The sequence below is a fragment of the Drosophila biarmipes genome, chromosome 3R (assembly GCF_025231255.1).
Source record: "Drosophila biarmipes strain raj3 chromosome 3R, RU_DBia_V1.1, whole genome shotgun sequence".
Classification (NCBI taxonomy): domain Eukaryota; kingdom Metazoa; phylum Arthropoda; class Insecta; order Diptera; family Drosophilidae; genus Drosophila; species Drosophila biarmipes.
In genome coordinates, this window is record NC_066616.1 from 3,252,579 (window position 1) to 3,274,062 (window position 21,484).

At 36.7% G+C, this 21,484-nt stretch overlaps 1 protein-coding gene across 5 annotated transcripts in view; it reads right to left on the reverse strand.

Moving 5' to 3' along the window:
- Positions 1 to 21,484, reverse strand: part of LOC108024967 (uncharacterized) — a 54,078-nt gene that overhangs the window by 24,215 nt on the left and 8,379 nt on the right. For all 5 annotated transcript variants that reach the window (XM_050889514.1, XM_017095209.3, XM_017095206.3 and 2 more), the window contains one exon: positions 18,599 to 18,972. In XM_050889514.1, coding sequence (XP_050745471.1) covers positions 18,599 to 18,811 — 213 coding nt within the window. In that variant the 5' untranslated portion in view covers positions 18,812 to 18,972. The remainder of the gene's footprint in view (positions 1 to 18,598; positions 18,973 to 21,484) is intronic.

The window sequence follows — 21,484 nt, forward strand, 5'->3', positions numbered from 1 at the left end:
CTTAAGACGTCGACGATGGGATTTGTTCTTCTTAGTCATACCTAGACCTAGTTTAGTTTTCGTTTTCATATCGTTTATCACAAACCCAGCAGCAGAACGGTTTTTTACGTCACTTTTCCAAGTTCTATCAGCTTATATATCATCAGCCTGATGTCGATTTTTCTAATCAATGAAATGCGAATATTCAATATCGTGTTGCATCTAGCGGATTAATTTCTTTGTCTCCACGTTTAAAACTCTTAACTCTAAAGGATTGTTGCTGACTTCAGTGATATTAAAAAAAAAAATTATTTCATTCTTTTTTTCAAACCATTTTTTTACATCTATATATTAGAGTAGTCCTATTTTTATTAAATTGAATTCGAAATTCTTAAAATAACCTCCGACGCTTGGAAATAACATGTTTTATTTAATTTTAAATTTCAAAATAAACTTTATAAAAATGGGACGAATATATCGTATAGCTGCCATTAAAACGATCGGAATATTAGTGGGAAAATATGAAAAAGCAAGAAGGGAAGTTATCTTCGGTAAGCCGAAGTTTATATACCCTTGCAGTTGTAAAAAATAATCAATAATTTTATTAAATTGAATTCGAAATTCTTCAAAATATAAAAATATATATTCCCAATATTATAAGATAATATGTCAAAAAGCGCCAGAACTATAATTTCTTTCACATAATTTCCCAGCAATTATCCGATCGTTCCCATGACAGCTATATGATATAGTCGTCCGATTTTAATCAAATTTAATTCAAAATTCAGAACTAATAAAAAAATGTTATTTTCAAGCTTATAAAATTAAATGTTAAGAAACACCAAAAATATAATTTTTATTTCATGTTTTCGGACTAATTTTCCGATCGTTCATATGACAGCTATAAGATAGAGTCGTCTGATTTTGATAAAATTTAATTCAAAATTCAGAACTAATTAAAAAATGTTATTTCTTAGCTTAGAAGGTTATATGTTAAAAAACACCAAAGATGTAATTTTTTTAAAATTTTTTCCCCCATAAATCCTAAGATCCGATCCGGCTGGTTCCGACTTTTGGGAAAGTTTCAGCCCGATATATTCAAAACTGAGAGTCCAGTTTGCGTAGAAACGGACAGACAGAAGGACAGACGGCCGGACAGACGGACATGGCTAGATCGACACGCTGATCAAAAATATATATGCTTAATGGGATCGGAAACGTCTCCTTCGCTGCGTTGCAAATTTTTGGCTAAAATTATTATACCCTCTGTAAGGGTTATACCCTTGTACCCTTATATAAAGGAATATATACACAAATATTTATAGTATTTTTCATAGTAGTGGTTAAATTTTGCAAAATAAAACAGCAACAACACCAACAGCATAAAACAAAAATTCGATTTATAAAGCAAAGCAGACAAATTAAAGCTCAATATGTCAATAAAATTTGTGGTGAGCGGGATGGAGCGAAAAATTACTCATAGCCCATTGTTGCCAAATTCAATACGCGCTCTAATTGTGGGACTATCTTGTTGCGGAAAGACAAACGTAATGATAAGTTTAATCGAAAGTCCCAATGCTTAAATTTCAAAATATATACATCTATTCAAAATCGTTGTATCAGCCGAAATATCAATACCTAATAAAGTTTATTAAATTGTGATTCCAGCTAGAGCTAGACCGTAATCAATTATGATATTTGATGACGTAATCTGCAAGATGAATTGAATGTTAGGCATATTTCCAATGATCGTGTTATAGATGATTTGACTTTTAAACAATTTATAAAAATTTGCGTGGAATGCATAATTTGGTGAAAAATACTAGGATTTAAAAAAGGCATACCCTACAAATTTTGTTGAATTATTCCGCTTTCATCGGCTTTCAATTATGGTATCAATATTTTTTCTTTTAAACGATTAAAGCCCACAACTTGTTCAAAAATACTAAGATGTTGAAATGGCATACCCTAAAAGTTTTGTCAAATTAATCTGCAAAGCTCGCCAAAAAATGTACATCTAAAATCGTATCAGACTATTGCTAAATGTTGTTAAGTTAAATGTGGTAAATGTAATAAAATAATCTTGCCAATATTATTTGTATAAAATTGTACTCGTTCAATGAAAGCAAACAATTTTCCTTGTGGCTTTAGGCTATCGGCAATTTGCCAAACTATATGCCAAAATAAACTATTACTTCTACTGTTCTCTGGGTCCAGCGACGAAAGATGAAATTGGAGATGAAGTCTAGGTATGCAGCGTTTAAGCGCTCCCACTACGAATATGAGATTAGGGCCCACCGACTGTGCGCTTCTACCGCGAGACTGGGATTCGGATTGGCCACGTGCGTTTTGAGAACTTTTGAGAAAATTATTTTTATATCCTTGCAGAGGGTATAATAATTTGAGTCAGAAGATTGCAACATAATAAAGAGAGTTTTCCGACCCCAATAAGTATATTGTATTTCCTCTTGGACAGCAACACTAGACAAGTCCATTTAACAAACTTCTTTCTAGGCTATTGGAGTACAACCTTTCTAAATATCTTACTTCTATTGCAGATAGTATTTAAGTCAGAACGAGCCCTATGGGACAACTATATCGTATAGTTCTCAAAGGATTTTTTAAAAACTTGTCTAAATTCAAGAAAGGAAGTTAACTTAAACAAGCCGAAGTTTGAATACAAACAAATATATAACTTGGGTGTTTTTTGACATATTAACTTTTTCTTTTAGAAATATCATTCGTTTAATATTCCAAAATTTATAATACAATTTTACACAAAAACGGACGTCTATATCCTATAGCTGCCATAGAAAGGATCGGATAATGTCAAAACAATACGAAACCGTTTTTTTTTTGTTTTCTGCAAACTAATACGGTAGTACATTAAAACGGGTATTTCTTAAATTAGTTTGATTTCTAAAGATGGGAAAGCTCTTGACCAAGAATGCTTCCAAGGGAACCATCTGCAAGGGCATAGAAACTTCGTCTAGCTGAACTCTGTTTTCTTTCTTGTTTTATGTATGTATCTAAGCATGTTTGTTGCTTGCCAATTTACTTGAGATAGTAGCTAACGTTTTAACGAATGTCAAATAAAAAACATCATTTTTTTTTTATTTCTCCTACATTCTGTGAATACTAAGGATCAGTTTATTAAAGGAATTGATTTATAACGGTAATTTAAATGGGCTAAGAAATAAGTTTACAGCAAATCTTTAAGTCGTTTACTATTCAAAACCAGAGACCCGAAATTATACATATATTCCAATGAATAAACGTTGAAATACTTGATTGGTATTGTATGAAAATTAAATCGATTTGGTGCTACTAAATAATGCACATGAATTTGCCTATGATTTCCCAAATTAACTAATACACGCTCCGATGGCGCACAAAAAACACGACACTTGACCGTTGACAATTCAATCACGTCAGAGTATAGAGCAGTTCATACGCAGACAGCAGACTGAAATCAATAATTCTGCCCGACTCCAGCATATTTTCCTCTCATTTTCGTGCCCCTCCATAACAATCATCGTCGTGCGCAAGCATAAAAGGTCCTTGCCTGTTGGGGGTTGGACGGAAAAATTCGATTTTTCATTGACATTTAAAAGGGTACGGGGGTTCGGTATAGTCGATGGCTGGGAAAGACCTATCTATAAGTTGGCCTTTGTACTTTTTGACCTTTTTACTAGGCCGGCATTTGGTTATCTTTTCTTCATCTGTTTAAACTCATTTGTCGGTTTTATTTGAGCATGGCAGTCAGCTGCCGTTTGTATGGCTCCCTGGCTGCATCATTATTATTACAGACGCAATAAATTGAAAATTGTTTGGGAAAATTTGTGTCGGCAGCTTGGACACATACAGTTTTGTGCAAAAATTTATATTCAAAAGCAACAACAAAGAAACAGCATTGGTAACGCAGGAAGCAATCAGAAAAACACAAAGCGTCAGGGAAAGTTTTCGATGATTTTTGATAATTTTGTTGTTTTTTCTTTGTTTTCAATCCTTAAAATTGACAAATTCCCTTATTAAGCAAAGTGACGACGATTTTTTGGAATTGGTCATATTAGGTAGAAAGTGGGAGTTGTTGCAAAGTTTAGTCTAACACCCATAACGCTGGCCTAGAGCCTTAACTTTAAAAGTGAAAAAATGTGGGATTTGGATTTATCAATATCTATTTACATGCCAAAATTTTGCATGCATTAGCTGAGCAACGGGTATTTGACATCGACATTCCTTGCCAGTATGCATGATTTTTTCATTGAGAGTGAGTCTGGTAAAGTTACAATTTGTAAGTCGATTTAAGCTTATAAACTATTGTTGAAATTCTAAGATCTACCAGCACAACAAAATTATGATAATCATAATGAGCACATTCTTACTTAACTAATTAATTTATTAATACTTTCTTTTAAAAAGCCATCATCATTAAAGAGGTGTAATACTAGAAAAATACAAATTTAAATCAGTTATTCATTGTTGACGTATATGTAAAAAACCTTGTTGTATAAAGGAATGGCTTACAACCATTGGTTTTTGCCCTATTGTTTCTTTGGTCTCCAGTAAATTGTTCTAAAGTTCGAAAAACTTTTTTCCTTCGTGTCCAAGGAAAGCAGACGGTCAGAGGCATCGGATGTTCGGGTAACGCAGCAAATTGTTAACACAACTGCAACAATTTGGGATCGAAGTGCATTTCGGAAGTCTATTGACACAACGTGACCAGCCATCGTACACGGAGCCCTTTTGGTATTACACCCCTTGGTTCCCTTGTGCTGCTCTAAGTCAACTTTCGCCCTGAGCCGTTGGCTGCTAAGTGCACCTTGGAAATTAAGGGGAAATGGAAACTGTACTTTATTTTGGTTTTATTGTTTGTGTTTCGTTTTATGGCGCGGACCAATTGTTTAACGTTCAATCAATTTAATTAATTTGGCAAGCAAAGGAAATACATACGCATACATTATTTTTGTCAAGCAGCGGAAAATTAGTTTTCCTTGCGCGTTTCCGTTCTCGTTTGCTTGATTTATTTTTTGTTCCTTGGCATTTACTTACAGGTGAGTGCTGCTGCCCTCTGACGCAATGTTATGCAAAGGAGCCAAAAAAAGAATCAACATTAATCACAGCTCAGCAAATATTTGACATTTGCCAGCCTCTTTGGATTTTCCAGCGAGCAGAGGAAGGAAAGATACTGCCACCTCCCCCTGTGTAAGGGCCCGATGTTTGGCTTATCCCCATTCAACTCAAGCGACCTTTTTTGTAGCTTGTATATTTTTGCCGATGTATGTATCTTTGTTTGCTTTCTAACTCGCTACGCACAACAGCTTTATAAACGTATTCGCATGTTAATAATTTGGATGGAGGAGTGCGCATATCTACGACACTTTCCATTCGTTTTTTGTGGTGACTTCTTTGTCTGCTTGGAGAGGATGAAGCTATTTATGTGGACTTCTGATGTATTGCATTTACTTTTGTCGAAGGGTTAACAATGAGTAAGGGATAACAGTAACCTTACACGTCGTAGACGACTATGCAAAGTATATATATTCCTGATGAGGATCACTAGCCGAGCTGCGCTAGCCATGTATGTCTGTCCGAATGACACTGAGATCTCGGAATCTATAGTATAAGACCTAGATTGTTGAGCTTAAACTTGCAGATCTTTGGTCTTCCTGCGTAGCGTCCACTCTAACAGCCACTAACGGACAGTCTACCATTTACTATTACCATTTTGTGAAACTGTAATGGATTTTTCTTTTGATTAGCAATACCAGAGTACATGCCAACAATTGTTTAAATCGGATCATTCAATTAAAATTAGTTTTTGAAGTCAAACTCATAGATATTGCCTTGCTTTTGTTTTCGATTTAACCTTTGCCATTAATTTTACAGAGAAAAAAAAAGAAAGAACGCTTTATATATTCCTTACATAGCTTAGTGTGGGAGATGGATATATGCATGTTTCGGATATCTATATGTTTCCGAGACTGCGCACTTTACTTGTTAATATGTAACTTTCTAATGAATTGTCTGCTTTAAACAATTTGTGGGCGCTAGAGAGGTTTGAGCATTACGGGCGTTTGTGGGCGTTAGAGTAGGCGTGGCATTATCTTTTTCTCGGACGGCGTTTTGTGATTGAGCATTCTATAACAGTTAGCTCTGCCGTATAACTAAAAGTAATTCCTTTAAAGTCCCTTGTTAAAAGAGACATAAAGAGCACAGATTTCAAGGTGCATCATACCCTCGATTTCAATATTCTGTCACGTGGGCGGCACACAGATTTAAGCGTTTTGAGCCTTTGTTGCTTTCAGGGTGGGCATCTTTTTTAGTCATTCGATAAGTATTAACTGTAACAATGCATGTCAGTTAATATTTTTTTAGTACCCTAACTGTAGTAGCCACCGTTTTGGGAGGTCAGAGTGGGCACGCCTAACAAACTTGCACTGCGTACGAAAATAGATTAGTATCACAGAGTATACACGGACAGACGAACATGGCTAGACCGACTCAACTAGAAAACATCATCACGAATATATAAACGCAACAAAATCTATTGGTCCTCTTATGAAAAATGGACCATACACAAATTTTTGTTAATATATATAAAGCTATAAAATTGATCTCTATCAATTATATTAAATACATAGATACAACAATTTGACATGGTAATAAGGGCTGTCGATACTATATCATAATATCAATACATCGATATATATTTTTTTAAATTAAATATTTATATATAATTTTGTATATGATTTTCGTTTCCCCAAATATCGAATTGCGAATTGTTTTTTGATATTTTAATAATCTAGAATCAAGCGCAATCATTGTCTCAATCTAAAACTACACTTTGTTTTAAATTTGTAAAGTTATTGTTGCATACGTTTTTGTGGAAGATTTTACATTTGGATAACTATTGTTGGTACTTAATCAACTACTTACTATTGCAATAATAGAATATTTATATCAGCAGCAAATTAAAAAATTCAAGCGCAAAATATCAATTTCTTTTGAGAATTTATAAAGCGGCAGCTGGTAAATTTCGGATGTTTATTTAGTTTCAATAAGAAATACCCAACAGCTGCCCTTGTACGATAAAAATTAATGGAGAAATTACTTATTTTTTGAGGGCCGTCATTATTATCAATATACAATAAAAGAACGGCACAGCTTCGGGGACGGGAACTTAATTCTCTGCCATTTAACCGACGATAAATTGCTGGGACATGCGGCTGCAACAAACCCATTAAGACTCTTGAGAAGGAGCCAACTTACGATGAAGTTTTGGCCTACATTGGACAGCTTTTTAGGCAAGAGGGGCAGAAAGCCTTTTTATTGTGTGGAAAAGTGGCAACAAACATTGAGGTGCTATAAAGTTACACACAGCAGGCGCAGCACAAGAAGAGCGGCCACAACTGACTGACTGTCCCAAATGGGTGTCATCTCGGCTAACACACACAAATCACAAGCGCACGTGCTGCCTTTGCCAAATTGTTTCTTCCCCTAAGAACATGGCCATTTCAGCAGTTATCCTCTTCAGTTATGCTGTCTTGTGTGAAATACGATTTGAATTACAAAATAATAGGTTAATGGATTTTTCGTTTCTCGTTCGTTTTTTTCGGTGTATTTGAAGTAGGAAAATTTGTTTCCGACTCCATAAATTATAATAATGTACTCGTATCTTTGATCAGGATCACTACTACGACTGTTTGTTTGTGTGTCTATCCGTCCGTAAGAACGCTGAGATCTCGGAAACTTTAAGAGCATATTTCCATCTCCCTCGCCCTTAGCTTAGTATCGTGTGTTTAATAGTCGATGTTTTGTTTAGTTTGCATTGGCGGTTCCGACAAGTCCCAAACGATCACCGAACCAAATAGCGTCAGCAAGCCGGGACAGCAGAGACGTTTAAAATAAAGAGTGGCGGTTCCTAAAGCACCCTACCATAAAGAACGGAAAATCTAATGGATGCAATTTGAAGTCATATGTGTAACTAACCTCTAGAGTTATAATTTTTGGAAAAGTTTCAAAAGGAAAGAATCTTATACACATTTAAGTAGTATATTTAGCCATGTCCGCCCACTCTACGAACGAACATAAAGTTGGAGAAAAAACGCGTAGGATCTTATTCAGAGCTAAAAAATTTAATATTAATCGTCGTCAGAAAGGCACAGTCATATATTGACATATTAGCTTAAAGTCTATTAACATACAGAACATAATACCCTAAAAATTATCTTTAAGTGCACGGAAGACGACGTTATCAATAATATTAAAACCAAATCCATGCAAAATTAGGAGAATAAGTTACTATAACAAGAAAAATTAGGTTTGCATCTCAGATAAAGTTTCTTTGAGCACGTGGTAAAAAGATCTTCCGTAAAGATTCAATACGATCATCATCAATTCCTTTTTTTTTGGATTCCGAACTGGAGATCCATACTAAAATATCTGGCGGAGAAGCGAATTAATTGAGGTCTGAGAAATATAGAGATCATCAGAATTCTTTGACCACCTTTTAATAAACCAAGCGCTCCCCCAGCTTTATTTATCATGGACGAAAATCCAATGGGACATGATTCAGCGTGTACATCGCATATTGAGAGTCCATACAACAAAAAGTCACTACCTTACAGAGCACCATGGTCGAAAATTATTAAAATCGGATTGTAAGTGGGGCTGGCAAGAAGAGTTCTTGTACTCCATAATTTAACATCCTGCGTAGATAACACAAGGAAGAGGAAAAGTTTTGTATAAATTAGGTAAAAAGTAGCGTCTCCCTTATGGGACACAAGCCTAGAGGTAAGAACGTGTATTACAGATTCAAATGCTTTATTAAAGTCAGTGTACTTTTTTGTTTTAACACCAAAGATATAACTTTTAAAAAAATTTTTCCCCGATAGTTTCTATGGGTTGTCCGATCCGGCTGGTTCCGACTTATATACTGCCTGCAATAAAAAGAAGAACTTTAGAAAAGTTTCAGCCCGATAGCTCTAAAACTGAGAGACTAGTTTGCGTAGAAACGGACAGACAGACGGTCGGACGGACGGACATGGCTAGATCAACTCGTCTAGTCACGCTGATCAAGAAACGTCTATTTCAATGCGTTGCAAACTTCTGACTGAAATCATTAAGCCCCCTTTGCTTATCATTATGAGATACTCATTCGGAACTCGACCATTGTAAATTAAAACATTGATACAGCTGACAGTTCATAATATTTTACGACAATAAAGGCAATAAAGACGGATAGCTAAAGCTGCCGGAATTTGCTGGGCTTTGCACCACATGATAAAGCTGTTTAAGGTATTTTATATGCGTGTTAAACGATTTAATTTCTGAAGGTGCTTTTTCCCCTTCTGACCATTAAGCCCTCGCTTTAGGCCTCGTATGTGCAGTACTTTGTTGGGCCAACTTTATGAATAATTGAGCTGTTCCTAAGTGGCAAGCTCTTGGGGTGCTAGCCTTTTTATGGGCAACTCTCTCTCGGCCAAATAAAGGACTGAAAATAACGGAGAAAATGTGCGAAGCGCGAGGGTTTCATGCAAAATAAGCATCATTGAATTTATTATGATTTTTATGTAAATTGCTGCATCCCCAAACGGCCGGTGATGAATGCAATTAATTTGGGAAACTACGCAAAAAGGTTTTATGTTCCTGCCACTTACCCTAACGAAGGGCTTTTACCAGATTGTATGAAAAGTCACCCTCAGCTTTTCCCCCTTTCCTACTTTGCGTTTATAAAGGTATATATTTTGAACCCATTAACTGTCACCTGCCTTAGCTTGAAGTCGGTTCGCCTAAGAAATACTAAGAGATATGGCATATTCAGCTGGGGATAGCTCTGCCTCAAAAACCATATTAACAAGTTAAATATTCAAGAAAGCAGTAAAACCTTGATACTCAGGAAAAAATGCGTATTTCGATAAATATTTCATTCTGGCTTTGAGAACGGACGACCTTGATGAAAATACTAAAAATGAATCAAACCATTCTTAATTAAGGAAAAACATTTTTTTTAACAGATTTGCTGCAAGCATAGCTCAATCCCTCTCGCACTCCGGTAATCCAAAACCTATCTGAAGTTTTTTAGTAATAACGTCTTGTATTAGAAGTGTGTTGCAGAAAAATGCGCAAAAGGTGTTACTGGCCTAACAATGCAAATTAGAAAAAATCAAAATATATGTTGAAACTGATTATTGGTAACTAAGTAAAATGTTTCGTTTTTTATAAAAGCTTTTCATGTTGCATTTTATTTGTCAAGTAAGGTCAAACTTTTTTTGATTCCCGGCTGTCTGTCAGGTTTGTCATGATTTAACACTTGTTTTAGTCGTTTGTCGTTGTTTGAATCGAAGCTTTGATGCAGTTTTTCCTGTAAGCTCTCTCAATGGATGTTCACGATTGATTGATGTATTCTCGTGGGATGCTTATACCTTTCAGACGAGTAATAAAGTTGAATTTTTGCATTTGGGTGAATCCTGTTCACATTTTTCACATTTTGTTACTTTTGTAATTAGAACTATATATACTTATATATAGACCTATAAAAGCATATATAATTTATTATAGCTCATACGGTCAGCTAATGCAGATTATATGCTTATTATTTATAAGTCATGCAAAAACCAAATCCATTGTGAGTCAACAGCCAACAAGAAGTGTAGTGTCTGTATTTCCTTCTCTTTGTTTGTTGATTTACAGTTCACCGATACTTGCAACACATCTGTCAGCATGCACACACAGTCCCCTTAAAGGGGTTTTTCCAGTATCCTAAGAGCTTGGCAGTACCTCTATCCACCCTGCGGAAAACCTCGCAAAGAATTGCAAAAAGAAAAGTTAAGCTTTGTTTGCCATCGTCATCATCTAAAGCAGCAGCATCATAAGCACGGTAGATGGGGGAGATGGACTTGGCTTATTTATTGTGATGATGCCATGTTTGGGTCAATGCACCGTGTGACATCCTTTTCTTTTTTGCAGTTCCCTACATGGGGTGAAAATTTAGTTAAAAAAACAGCGTGTAGGAAAAGGATATAATTTTTAAGTTACCGACATAAAATTATATTTATATTTTATGTTTTTGCTGTTTTTGGACATTTGTATATGCAAGCTTAAATTAACTTAACTTTTAAAAATCGTAAATCTCTGCACAAATGTATAATGCTCCCACGGGATCGACCTGCGAGGTATAGAAACTTCGAAGTTGGCTTCCTTCGTTGTTATAGTAATTTGACTATTTTATGGTACTAGTACTATTTCACAGTACTATTTTGATTTTATGGTTCTAGTACTATTTCACAGTACTATTTTGATATATATTTACAGTGGTATCTTAATTTTTCTTGCAGCTTAGCCCAGGCGTAATTTAACATACCTTTCTAACTATGTGTAGCTGTATATAAGTCTGTAGCTTTAGTAGTTCTCAAAATACTGGTGTACGAAATGTAGTTTTCCCCAAAGTGGTGAACTAAAGATTTAACTTGTTTAATAACTTTACAAGTGGCTTTTTATAACAATGAGCTATATGTCAGGAGTTTAGGAATACAGATTATACAGTAAGAATAAACTAAACCCTTATTTTTCAAAAATAAAATCGGAAATAAAACAAATTGTTGACTACAACTTTTAAAGTATAGGAGCTAGACAAATCACGTAAGAAAGACCTTTTTGGTATTTCAAAATAACTTTTTAACTTAAACCAAATTGTAGAAGTTCATAAATTTAGGACGTCCGAAATGAAGGTTTTTATAGATGTTGTCCCGCTAAACTAGCCGGTTTTTGCACAGTGATAGAACTAAAGTTTCTTATGTTAAGCGTTTTAAGTTTCTAGGTTGAAAATAACGTTTTGGGACAAGCTGGCGGGCAAAACAGCAATTTAATTTTACAAAATCTTGTTTTAGGTATAACATTTGAATGGAGCATTGTACTTGAACAAATAAGGTATCATTCGACGCGTACCATTAATAAGAATACGTTTAAGCCATTTATCCAACGACAGTCTTAAGGTTACTTAACCACAACTGTACAACCGAAAAAAATGATATTCACTTTATTTACCGTCAATGTAGTTTTTCTCTCACATTTATTTTCAAAACCAAGGTTATGCAATTCTTGCTAGGGATACCATCCTTCAAATCCTCGCCCCAACCAACTGGTCATATCAGTTTTAGACAACGGATGTCATCGTTATTATTGATGCAGTTCTCAGCTTACTTTGCAATTGTCAATTGTCAAACTGATCGAGTGAAAGGCAAATGCTCAGTGGGACAACAGGAGGTTTTGGTTGGGGCTATTTAGTACTGCAAGTGTTTCAATCCACACTTTTGCCTTGATGAGCTGCAGTGCCAGCTGACGGACTGAATGAGTGACTCACTGAATGAATAAGTGACTGACTGTCCAATCTCTGACTTGACGGGCTGAATCGACTGACTTAGATAAATGACAAAGTCGTTTTAGGTTGGCAATTCTCATGTAGGAGCGGGAAGCGTACATTTTACGCTCAACCCTCGCCAGAAACCGCACTGGATTGAAATGCAGATTAATCTTCATTTGCCAGTTATCAAGCTTTATGTGAGGGATTAGCACAATTGTTTGCTGCACTCATATACATTCTTACCAAAAATAACCCTTTTTATTCGCATTAACTAAAAAAAGGGTTTCATTTAGGACAGTATTTTGAAAATGTAGTGCAAATTGCTTAGTATTAAAGAGTAATCGCTTTTGAAAAAATTGGTAAAATAAATAAGAGAAAGCGAGTAGGATGGAGATATGCTTGAAGCTCATCGGTATTTTCAATAACACGCCACCTAGCTTATAGCGACCCCTAGCGTCTGTGCACTTGACGGCGTGTTAGGGAAAACCGATGTGTTGCATGTAGTGGTAACCTTTATTGAATTTTCAAGGAATGGGACGATTTAAAACATTTTTGGCATCTACCCATAGGGATCGCATTTCCAAGACAGTGGCATTGTGGATTGCAAATATTCACAGGTCCAGGTAAGGGCCCACGGAAAAGGGACTGGGAGGGTGGCAAAGAGCATCAATTGCAACTTTTGTGCGGTATTTGTGTCGCTGATTTAAGGCAGGTCCCTGCGGTTACAACGTGGGTGGTCGTATTTTGTTGCACTTGCATCGCTTAAATATTGCACAACGCATCACACTTAATTGCAAGTTGTGTAACTTTGTCGTTATTCCCCTTTTCCATTGTTGGTAGCCATTTCAGGTTAAGAGTTAAGAGCCGCGTTGGTGAACGACTCGACCTGCATTCGTTTATTTTATCGGATGTGGTAATTCTTATGTATACCAGAAGTCTAGATAGGCTTCAGCATTTGCGAAAAAATCAGTATTTATTTTAAACAAAGTTGTTTTTATTTTCCAATTCTGTAACTTAATTGTTGTCGGATTGTCGGATGTCCGATCCCACTGGTTCCGACTTATATACTACCTGCAATAGAAGGAAGACATTTGGGAAAGATTCAGCGCCATAGCCTTAAAACTGAGAGACTAGTTTTCGTAGGAACGGACGGGTAGACGGAGATGTCTAGATCGACTCGTCTTGTGACGCTGCTCAAGAATATATATACTTTATAGGGTCGGAAACGTCTCCTTCACTGCGTTTCAAACTTCTGACTGAAATCATTATACCCTCTGCAAGAGTATAAAAATGGTCTGAAGAAAAGAATCAAATAATTTTTTTTTAAGATCACTGAAGTCAGCAACAATCCTAAAAAATTCCGCATATTGTTACTAAAGTTGATTATTTCTTATAACTACATGGGTATACAAACTTCGGATTGCCGAAGTTAACTTCCTCTCTTGTTTTCTAAAAATGTCGCTTAAAATGTAGGAGCATAGTTTTGAGCAGTTCATGGGATTCAAAGTGGGCGTAGAAAGATTTCTGCTACGGACTTAGACGGAGCATAGATTTTTATAACAGTTTCTGACGACCAAAAAGAAAACTGAGCATATTTGGGTAATTCTATGAGCTGTAACTATACTTTCACAGATTTCAAATTATTGAATAAGTTTTCAGCAACCAGCCAAGCTGCAATAATAATCCGTACTCAGCTGAGTAAAGCTAAGCTCATAAAATCACATAAGTAAAATAACCACTGTTAAAGTGGCAGTGGAAATGTAAGGTTTAATACGCGCCTACAACAAGAAGCAATCAGGAATTTTGAGTGATTTAAATATTTGCACAACTTGGCCGAATATAAAACATTAACATGGTTATATGCTAAGGGTCATTATACCCACTAGCAACATATTCGAGGAATGAGCTTTATGTTATTTTGTTGTCAAGCAGAACTCAAAACCGTGCCAGTTGTCAATCATTTTCTTACAGTTTGTCACGCTTCTTCAGGGCGCACAGATTTTCATTAATAACTTTGTTGTCATTCTCAACAAGTTAAAAAAGTTTTTGAAGCATTTCGCTCAGCACTTGTCAATCAAATGTCTAGAAAGTAATTCTATGCCAGCCAGAGAGGCTGAAAATATGCAAAAGAAACAGGCAGAACGTTATGTTGCACAAGTTTGTGTGACAGTTGGCCAAAGCAGAAGCATGCCGGAGTTGTGGCTAGCGTGTTAAGAAGGATATTCCCCAGGGCACTTGTTGGCATGCAACTATATCAGGAAGTAGGTAAGAGTTGGGCGGGAAGGTAAAAAAAGTCCATCACTTGCCACAACAATTAATTTTGCCAACTATTTTGCAGAATATTTTGGATAGTTTTATCCTCTCCGCCTTTAACCACCTCAAAAACTCCTATTTTCCTGCAACCTTTGGCTCGGTTTTCCGTTTCCTATTTGCCTACAAGACCAAGCACACAGCAATGAACTTGGCTTCATGAACTTTTGTGGTGCAAACTGTCTCCATTTCGATTTTGGAAATTTCAAGTTACTGTTGTAAAATTCCTGCGACTCTCAAAGCAATGTTCATCTCTATTTCGCTTAAATTTCTGCCTCACTAGACACCATATTTGACTGGATTATAAACAAGTATGAATATCAAGATCACACAAAATGAAATCAAAATAAAACGATATAGTCTACATCATTTGAAAAATCACGCATACACGTTCACAAACAAAATATTTAAATCAGTCTTAGTTATAAGGGCATTAGGGTTGGCGAGGCCCTTTGCTAAAATAAACTTGAGCTGCGCAGAAAGCTCTAAAACAGCGCACTATGGCAAATTTGACCACTTTTTTTGCAAAAACCCATTTTTATATCCGATACTCGTAGAGTAAGAGGGTATACTAAGCGATACTATACGAAGCCTTTGCGACCCCATAAAGTATATGCATATATTCCAGCCAAGTCGATCTTTGCATGTCTGTCTATCCACAACATCGCTGAGATCTCGGAAACTATAAGAGTCAGAACAGCCAGACTTAGCATACAGATTCTTGGGGTTCCTGCGCAGTGCAAACCTGTAGGGCCTACAGTCTATATGGTAGAAACCAAATAATAACTGAAATATATTTGTCTCATCAATTCCTATAGACATACCAAAAAAAAGGTGCCACGTCCACTCTTACGCCCACAAATGGCCAAAACGCTTAAATCTGTCTGCCGCCCACATAACATCTACTGAAAAAGCCGATATACATATATAAAAAGAGGCGTGGACACGTCCATTTAAAACAACATTTTTAAATATTGCTTTGTTTTTAAGGTATTAATTAATGCTACAAAAAGTTTTCAAATTGTTTAAATAAAGTGTACAAATTTTATAACAATCGTCTATAGTTATGACATAGGGAATTAAAATACAGTACGTTTTTAAAATCATTAGTGCTTCGTGTTTTAAAAAATTTGTTGCTCTCTGCCACCAATTTAAGATCAATATTTGGATAGGTAAGCTGAGTGTAGTTAATATAGTTCAATATTAGCAATATAGTGAATATAATTATACATATAATACTTATGTACAATTGTACATTGAATATAGAAACGGAAAACAAAAAACAAAAAAAAATCAAATAATAGTTATTTTTATGTACATTTTAATTGTGGGAACAACAAATTTTTTGTATAGTTTTATCTATGTAAGTAATTGAAATTTGTAATAAATTTATATCATTCAGAATCGCAAGAAAGGGCTGGGCACACCAAGGACTGGACTGCGTAAAGGTTAAGGGGACAAGAAGAAAATGTTATAAAGTCAAGTAAAAAAAGCAAACACCAAAGCATCAAGCAACCCCGTACATAAGGAGAGCGATTACGATTAAAAATAAATGTGGAAATAAAAGTTATTAAATTGAAATCCCATTTTATGTATTTCTTGGGGAAGCTTTTAGATACTTGATTTTTGAATTCTTCTAGATGCATTTTTGGGCCAATATAGGTGCAGTAAAAAATGTGTTTAGCTTGTTGCTTTTAGGTGAATTAAAAAAAAAAACGCACCTAGGAAGTGTTTAGTTTGTTGCTTAGAAGTGTATTCCAAATATGCGCTTCTAGAAACATGCAAAAGTACATTCATTTTTGTCCCGCACCTGTGTAAAAGAATTGTGTAGAGTCATCTTTTCCGAAACACCTTTTTCGTGCCATTTTATAAGGAAAGAACGCATGCTGGAATGCGTGCCTTGCCCACACGGACACTCTAAAACCAGTCTCTACTGCTAATACAAATCGAATCGAAAAATATTGATACCGATTTAACAAATATATTATAATCAAAATTTGTTTTCATTACGAGAGCATATATGTGTACCACAATAAGTGTTTATCAAAGAAGGCAATAAATAGAAGGCAGGCTAATGATCTGGATAAAATTTAAATTATTAAAATGAAAACAATTGTTTTAAAAATGAATTTAAAAAAAAGAAACTACAAAAACGTTATATGTATGCAGTGACATACTGAAAAGGAGAATTACAATTTTGGTTTTACTGAAAGATTTTGAAAAATCTTATTAAATCTATTTCACTTCCAAAAAGGGACCATCTATTACAAAGATATAAGTAAGTATGGAAATCGACGATAGAAAGCGGGGTTCTTGGTGTGCAATTGTGAACAGTCGCTTCGCGTCTTAAAGGTCCGCACACTGGGGCGGAACCCGCTTGCGGAACGCGCACTCAAGCAAAGCCGACGGAGCGAATAAATCATAAGCGATACATTCGATTTCATTTCGACTTCTTTCTTTGCTTTCTTTGCTTTCCTTCTTCGAATTCACTAATTTTCTATTGCGTTCTATTGGTTTACGGCCCAAAATTTATGGCCCGACAATTGTCGGTAACAGCCGGAAGATTCCGAGAATGCAAGAATTCGGCGCGGCAAACGCTGCTGAATGCTTCTTCGGATATTTACGATGTATCGCCCTGCGTCGGACAGAGGCGCGCCGCGTCAGTGTGCGGGCTTTCATATACGGTAAATGCAGCCAAGAGCCGTGCAGCACCGCACCGCCAAGTGTGCGCGGACCTTAACTCCCACTTAGCTGAGTAACGGGTATTTGATCATCGATGGCATTGATAACAGCACTTTCTTTTGCTTTATTACTAAACTATACCAGATATTCCATTAAAAATGCTAAGTAAAGAAAGCGCTAAAAATATTAAAACATTATGTTTATAAGATCTAAAGAGGGATAGTTGGGAATATTGCTTGAACGAAATTTCTTGAAATAAACTTGGATGTCGGCTAAGCTATGTATTATTTATTATAGCTTATAGTTTCCAAGATCATAGCATTCACACGGAAAGACGGAAAAATGGACACATCTAGGCTTCGTTGGGCATATAATCCTGATTAAGAATATGTTTATAGGGTCCGAAGCGGTGGTTTCGGTTAGGTTTACTTTTCGACGAACCTAATATACCTTTATAGTCTTCGTGTTACGATTATGATGATAGGAAAATAATTAAAGACTCGTTATAGTACCTGATACAGGAATAGTTCATTTAAGTACCAGTATCTATCTTTATGCCAAAAATAAAAAAAATTTGCAATTTTGGGAAGACGTTATGCTGCATATTTCTATCTACACCGCCCTCCTCATATCTGAGTAACGGGTATTTGATAAATACCTCGTTGACTTTATCCTTTTTTCTTTTTTTTTTATTATATTCTCTTCTACTCCGGTATATATATATTCTTTTATTATTTCAGAATTTTGAGTTCAATTTAGTACGAATCGGACTCTTTTTCAAAGAGCTGCCATAGGAAGGATCAGAATATATTGTCAAGAATATTATAATCATTATTTGATAAATACCTCGTCGACTTTATCCTTTTTTCTTGTTTTTTATTATATTCTCTTCTACTCCAGTATATATATAATCTTTTATTATTTCAGAATTTTGAATTCAATTTAGTACGAATCGGACTCTTTTTCAAAGAGCTGCCATAGGAAGGATCAGAAAATATTGTCAAGAATATTATAATCATTAAATAATCATAATCCTAACATATTTTTAATTATTTTATAGTTTTCTAAAACTAGAAAACTTTGTATGGCATAAACAATGCCCCCACAGGAACGTCCTGCAGTGGTATAAAAACTATGGCGTGCCGAAGTTTGCATACTTTCTCGTACAGTTCTGGTACTCAAACTTAGGACGATGGCCGTCCAGTAAAAATTCTCAAAAAATTCTCTTATGATTCAGCGGTCTTAAAGTAAGGACATACTCACTTTCATACGCGGACAGGGCCAAAGGACGACGGTTTTATTGAAATCGAGAGCCAGTTTTTCAGCCACCTGATGGCAGTGACCCGAGAAGGCCCCATCGCCCGCTGACAACTGTTTCGACTTGGAGTCCTGCAGATGATGACGAAGGGGGTCCTGCTCCCGCCTTTGCTGCTCCGAATGTTGCTGACGTGGCTGGCTGGGCGGGTCAACGTCCATACTCGCGTACGAACTCCACGCCCCTGCGCCCCCTTGGACCTTGTTCACATCCACGTTAAGGTCCAACTTCACGTCGGTGTCTACATCAATGCCCGCATTTAAAGTCCTTACAACGCTCGTGTATTTGGGCAGCTCGAGTAATTTAATGAAGCTACTTAAATCTGTCCGTCGTCGTCGTCATCATCAGGAAAGGCAAAGAGAGAGAGAGAAAATTTTATGTGGCGTATAAAAAACTTCTGCATATTTAAGAGGACTTGGAGTACTTTTCTGCGAGTGTATGTGGTCTTGCGTTAAAGCTCTGTAGTAACTGATACTGCTGATGGAAGCAGCCGTGCTCACAGCGCACTTTCTGCTGCGTAAGCAGTATTAAACTCTTATTCAAGATATTCATAATGATGTCGAAAAATCACAACTATTCCCACAATATATAGTAATCGAATTATGAGTCGGGCTCAAGCCAACTTTATGTATTTGCAATTCGTCAAAACAAAATATTTATTAATTTTAGTACGAAATTCGATCAAATAACACTACCATTCGTAGATAATCCCAATGTGTTACCAAAATGATTTATTCAACACATAATAGTCCTATAAAAGGTATTGGAAAAATGAGGCAGGTCATGAATCAGCAATACTTAACTTGTTCCATGTTAGCGACAACATTATCTTCTTTAAAATAAGTTTGAGCTTCTCGCGGATTCACTCAGATCATTATCTAATTTCGCGTTTCCTCAAATTCTACCAGGTGTAAAGAAGTAACTCTCTGACCCCATAATGAATATATGTTCTTGGACAGCACACTTTTCTATCTAAGTATGCCCGTCTGTCCGAGTGAACCCTGTGATAAGCAAGCTATAAGAGCTAGAGGGTTCAGATTTTAGATATGATAAGGATTCCTTACATTAGTACCAACTATGAAGCCAAAACAATTTTTTAGCACCTTCGAAAAGACAAGTCAGCTGCAGCGAAACCAAGCAAATTCAAGTTAATATATTTGGCTCAAAAATAGCCAGGCTGGCGTCTCCCCTTCTGAAACTGGCCCTTTCTGTGGGCTCCAAGTGCCTCCCTGTGGGCCTCCAACGGCTGCCATTGCAAGTAACTGGCGAAGTGGCCGGCTGGGGACTGAGTTATGAAGGACAGAGATGCTCGAGCCTTTCAACGAAAGTTCCCGACAGCGGACCAACACTCCAGGAGTAATGGCTGAGGTATGGCATCAATAGGAACTAAAATATCCGGAGATTTTAAGCCCATAAAAGGCTGCTCATGAGCTGAGCCCTTCTAGCCGGCAGCCTAACAACTTTCCTTGGTGAGTAATGATCTCTGTAAATTAAAACCCTCCTCAGAAACCCTTAACTTATGTTCGTGAATATTTATGAAGAATTAGGTTTGCCCAAGTGATTAGCTATTTGAATAAATTTGACCATAGATCGCGATAAGCCGAAAGTTAATGCAGACTCTCTGCACTTCCCCATGGAAAAGTTTGCTACCCGGCGAGCAATTTCTTTATCTGGCTATTTGCCTTATTATTTTAACTTGCTTTCCCAGTCCCCAGTTCTTTTCAGTTTCTTCCGGAGGACGGGCATCTACACACGGCCAACTTTGTCGTTTACTTATTTGGCGCCAGAGTTTTTGCAGATTAGCACAATTTTCTTGTTGTTCGCAAAGCGAATAGTTACGCCTGACATATTTAGTTAGAGGGCTTCTGGAGATGTCATTAATAACAGGTAAGCTCACTGGTTCCACGGTCATTTAAATTGATTTAAGAGCCGGACCTCAATACTCATTATGCAAACCAAACTAACGTAACGTTTCTGTCCGTACAAATAAATTCAACCTGTCTGTCGCGCTTCCCAGGTCTTTATGTTTTGCAAAGTATTGAAATGGGTTCTAGTTGCATACGGTCGTCAGCCATTCGCCTTCTTTCTTGCCCCAGTCGTAATTTATGCCCGTAGAACAGTCTGCGAGTTTATTTGCTGACCACCATTGGTCATTGGCGCAAAGCGGCAAAAGTGGTCCAGCCACTGTCATATACCCCAGGACAAAATGAAAAAGAGTTTGTCCTGGGAAACAGTTGCATAACGTTCCGTCTTGTACAAAAAGCTTACAAGCCGATTGATTAAATGACACACAGCTATCAGGTTGCGTAAGTCCGAACAAATGTCTGTGCGTTGCGGTGGACCTCCCTATGCTGTCCAATTATTCTCGAAATTCATGTCCCAGCAGTACATCTGCTAATCCTTTTTGGGCCCAGGCTGTCTAAAACCGCCGTTGCAGATATATTTTTACGCTAAACGCCTGAAGGCTGGCTGTCTTTTTTCCTCCTCCCTCAAGCAAAAAAAACCGTGCTGAAATAAGTTTAAAAAGGAAGTAAGGCCATCTATGGAAAAGAGAGTGAAAGGGTGCTTGTAAATCGCGTTTGCACAGGCCGGAAACCAGCGCCTTCCTGGGACTAAGAAAGTTAAGTTATTCGGAGCGGCTTCGCCCCGAAGATCCCCCGGTCCAGATAACTTCGACTTTATTTCATTCGCTTGATTTGTATTTCCCCACTCAATTAGCAAAGTTTCCCATAACTTGCACCCTGTTGGCTGCCGGCAAACATTTACCCCCGGCAAACAGCCGGCCAGGCCAATTCATCTTCATAAACTGCCGCCGTCAGCCTCCGGCTCATGTG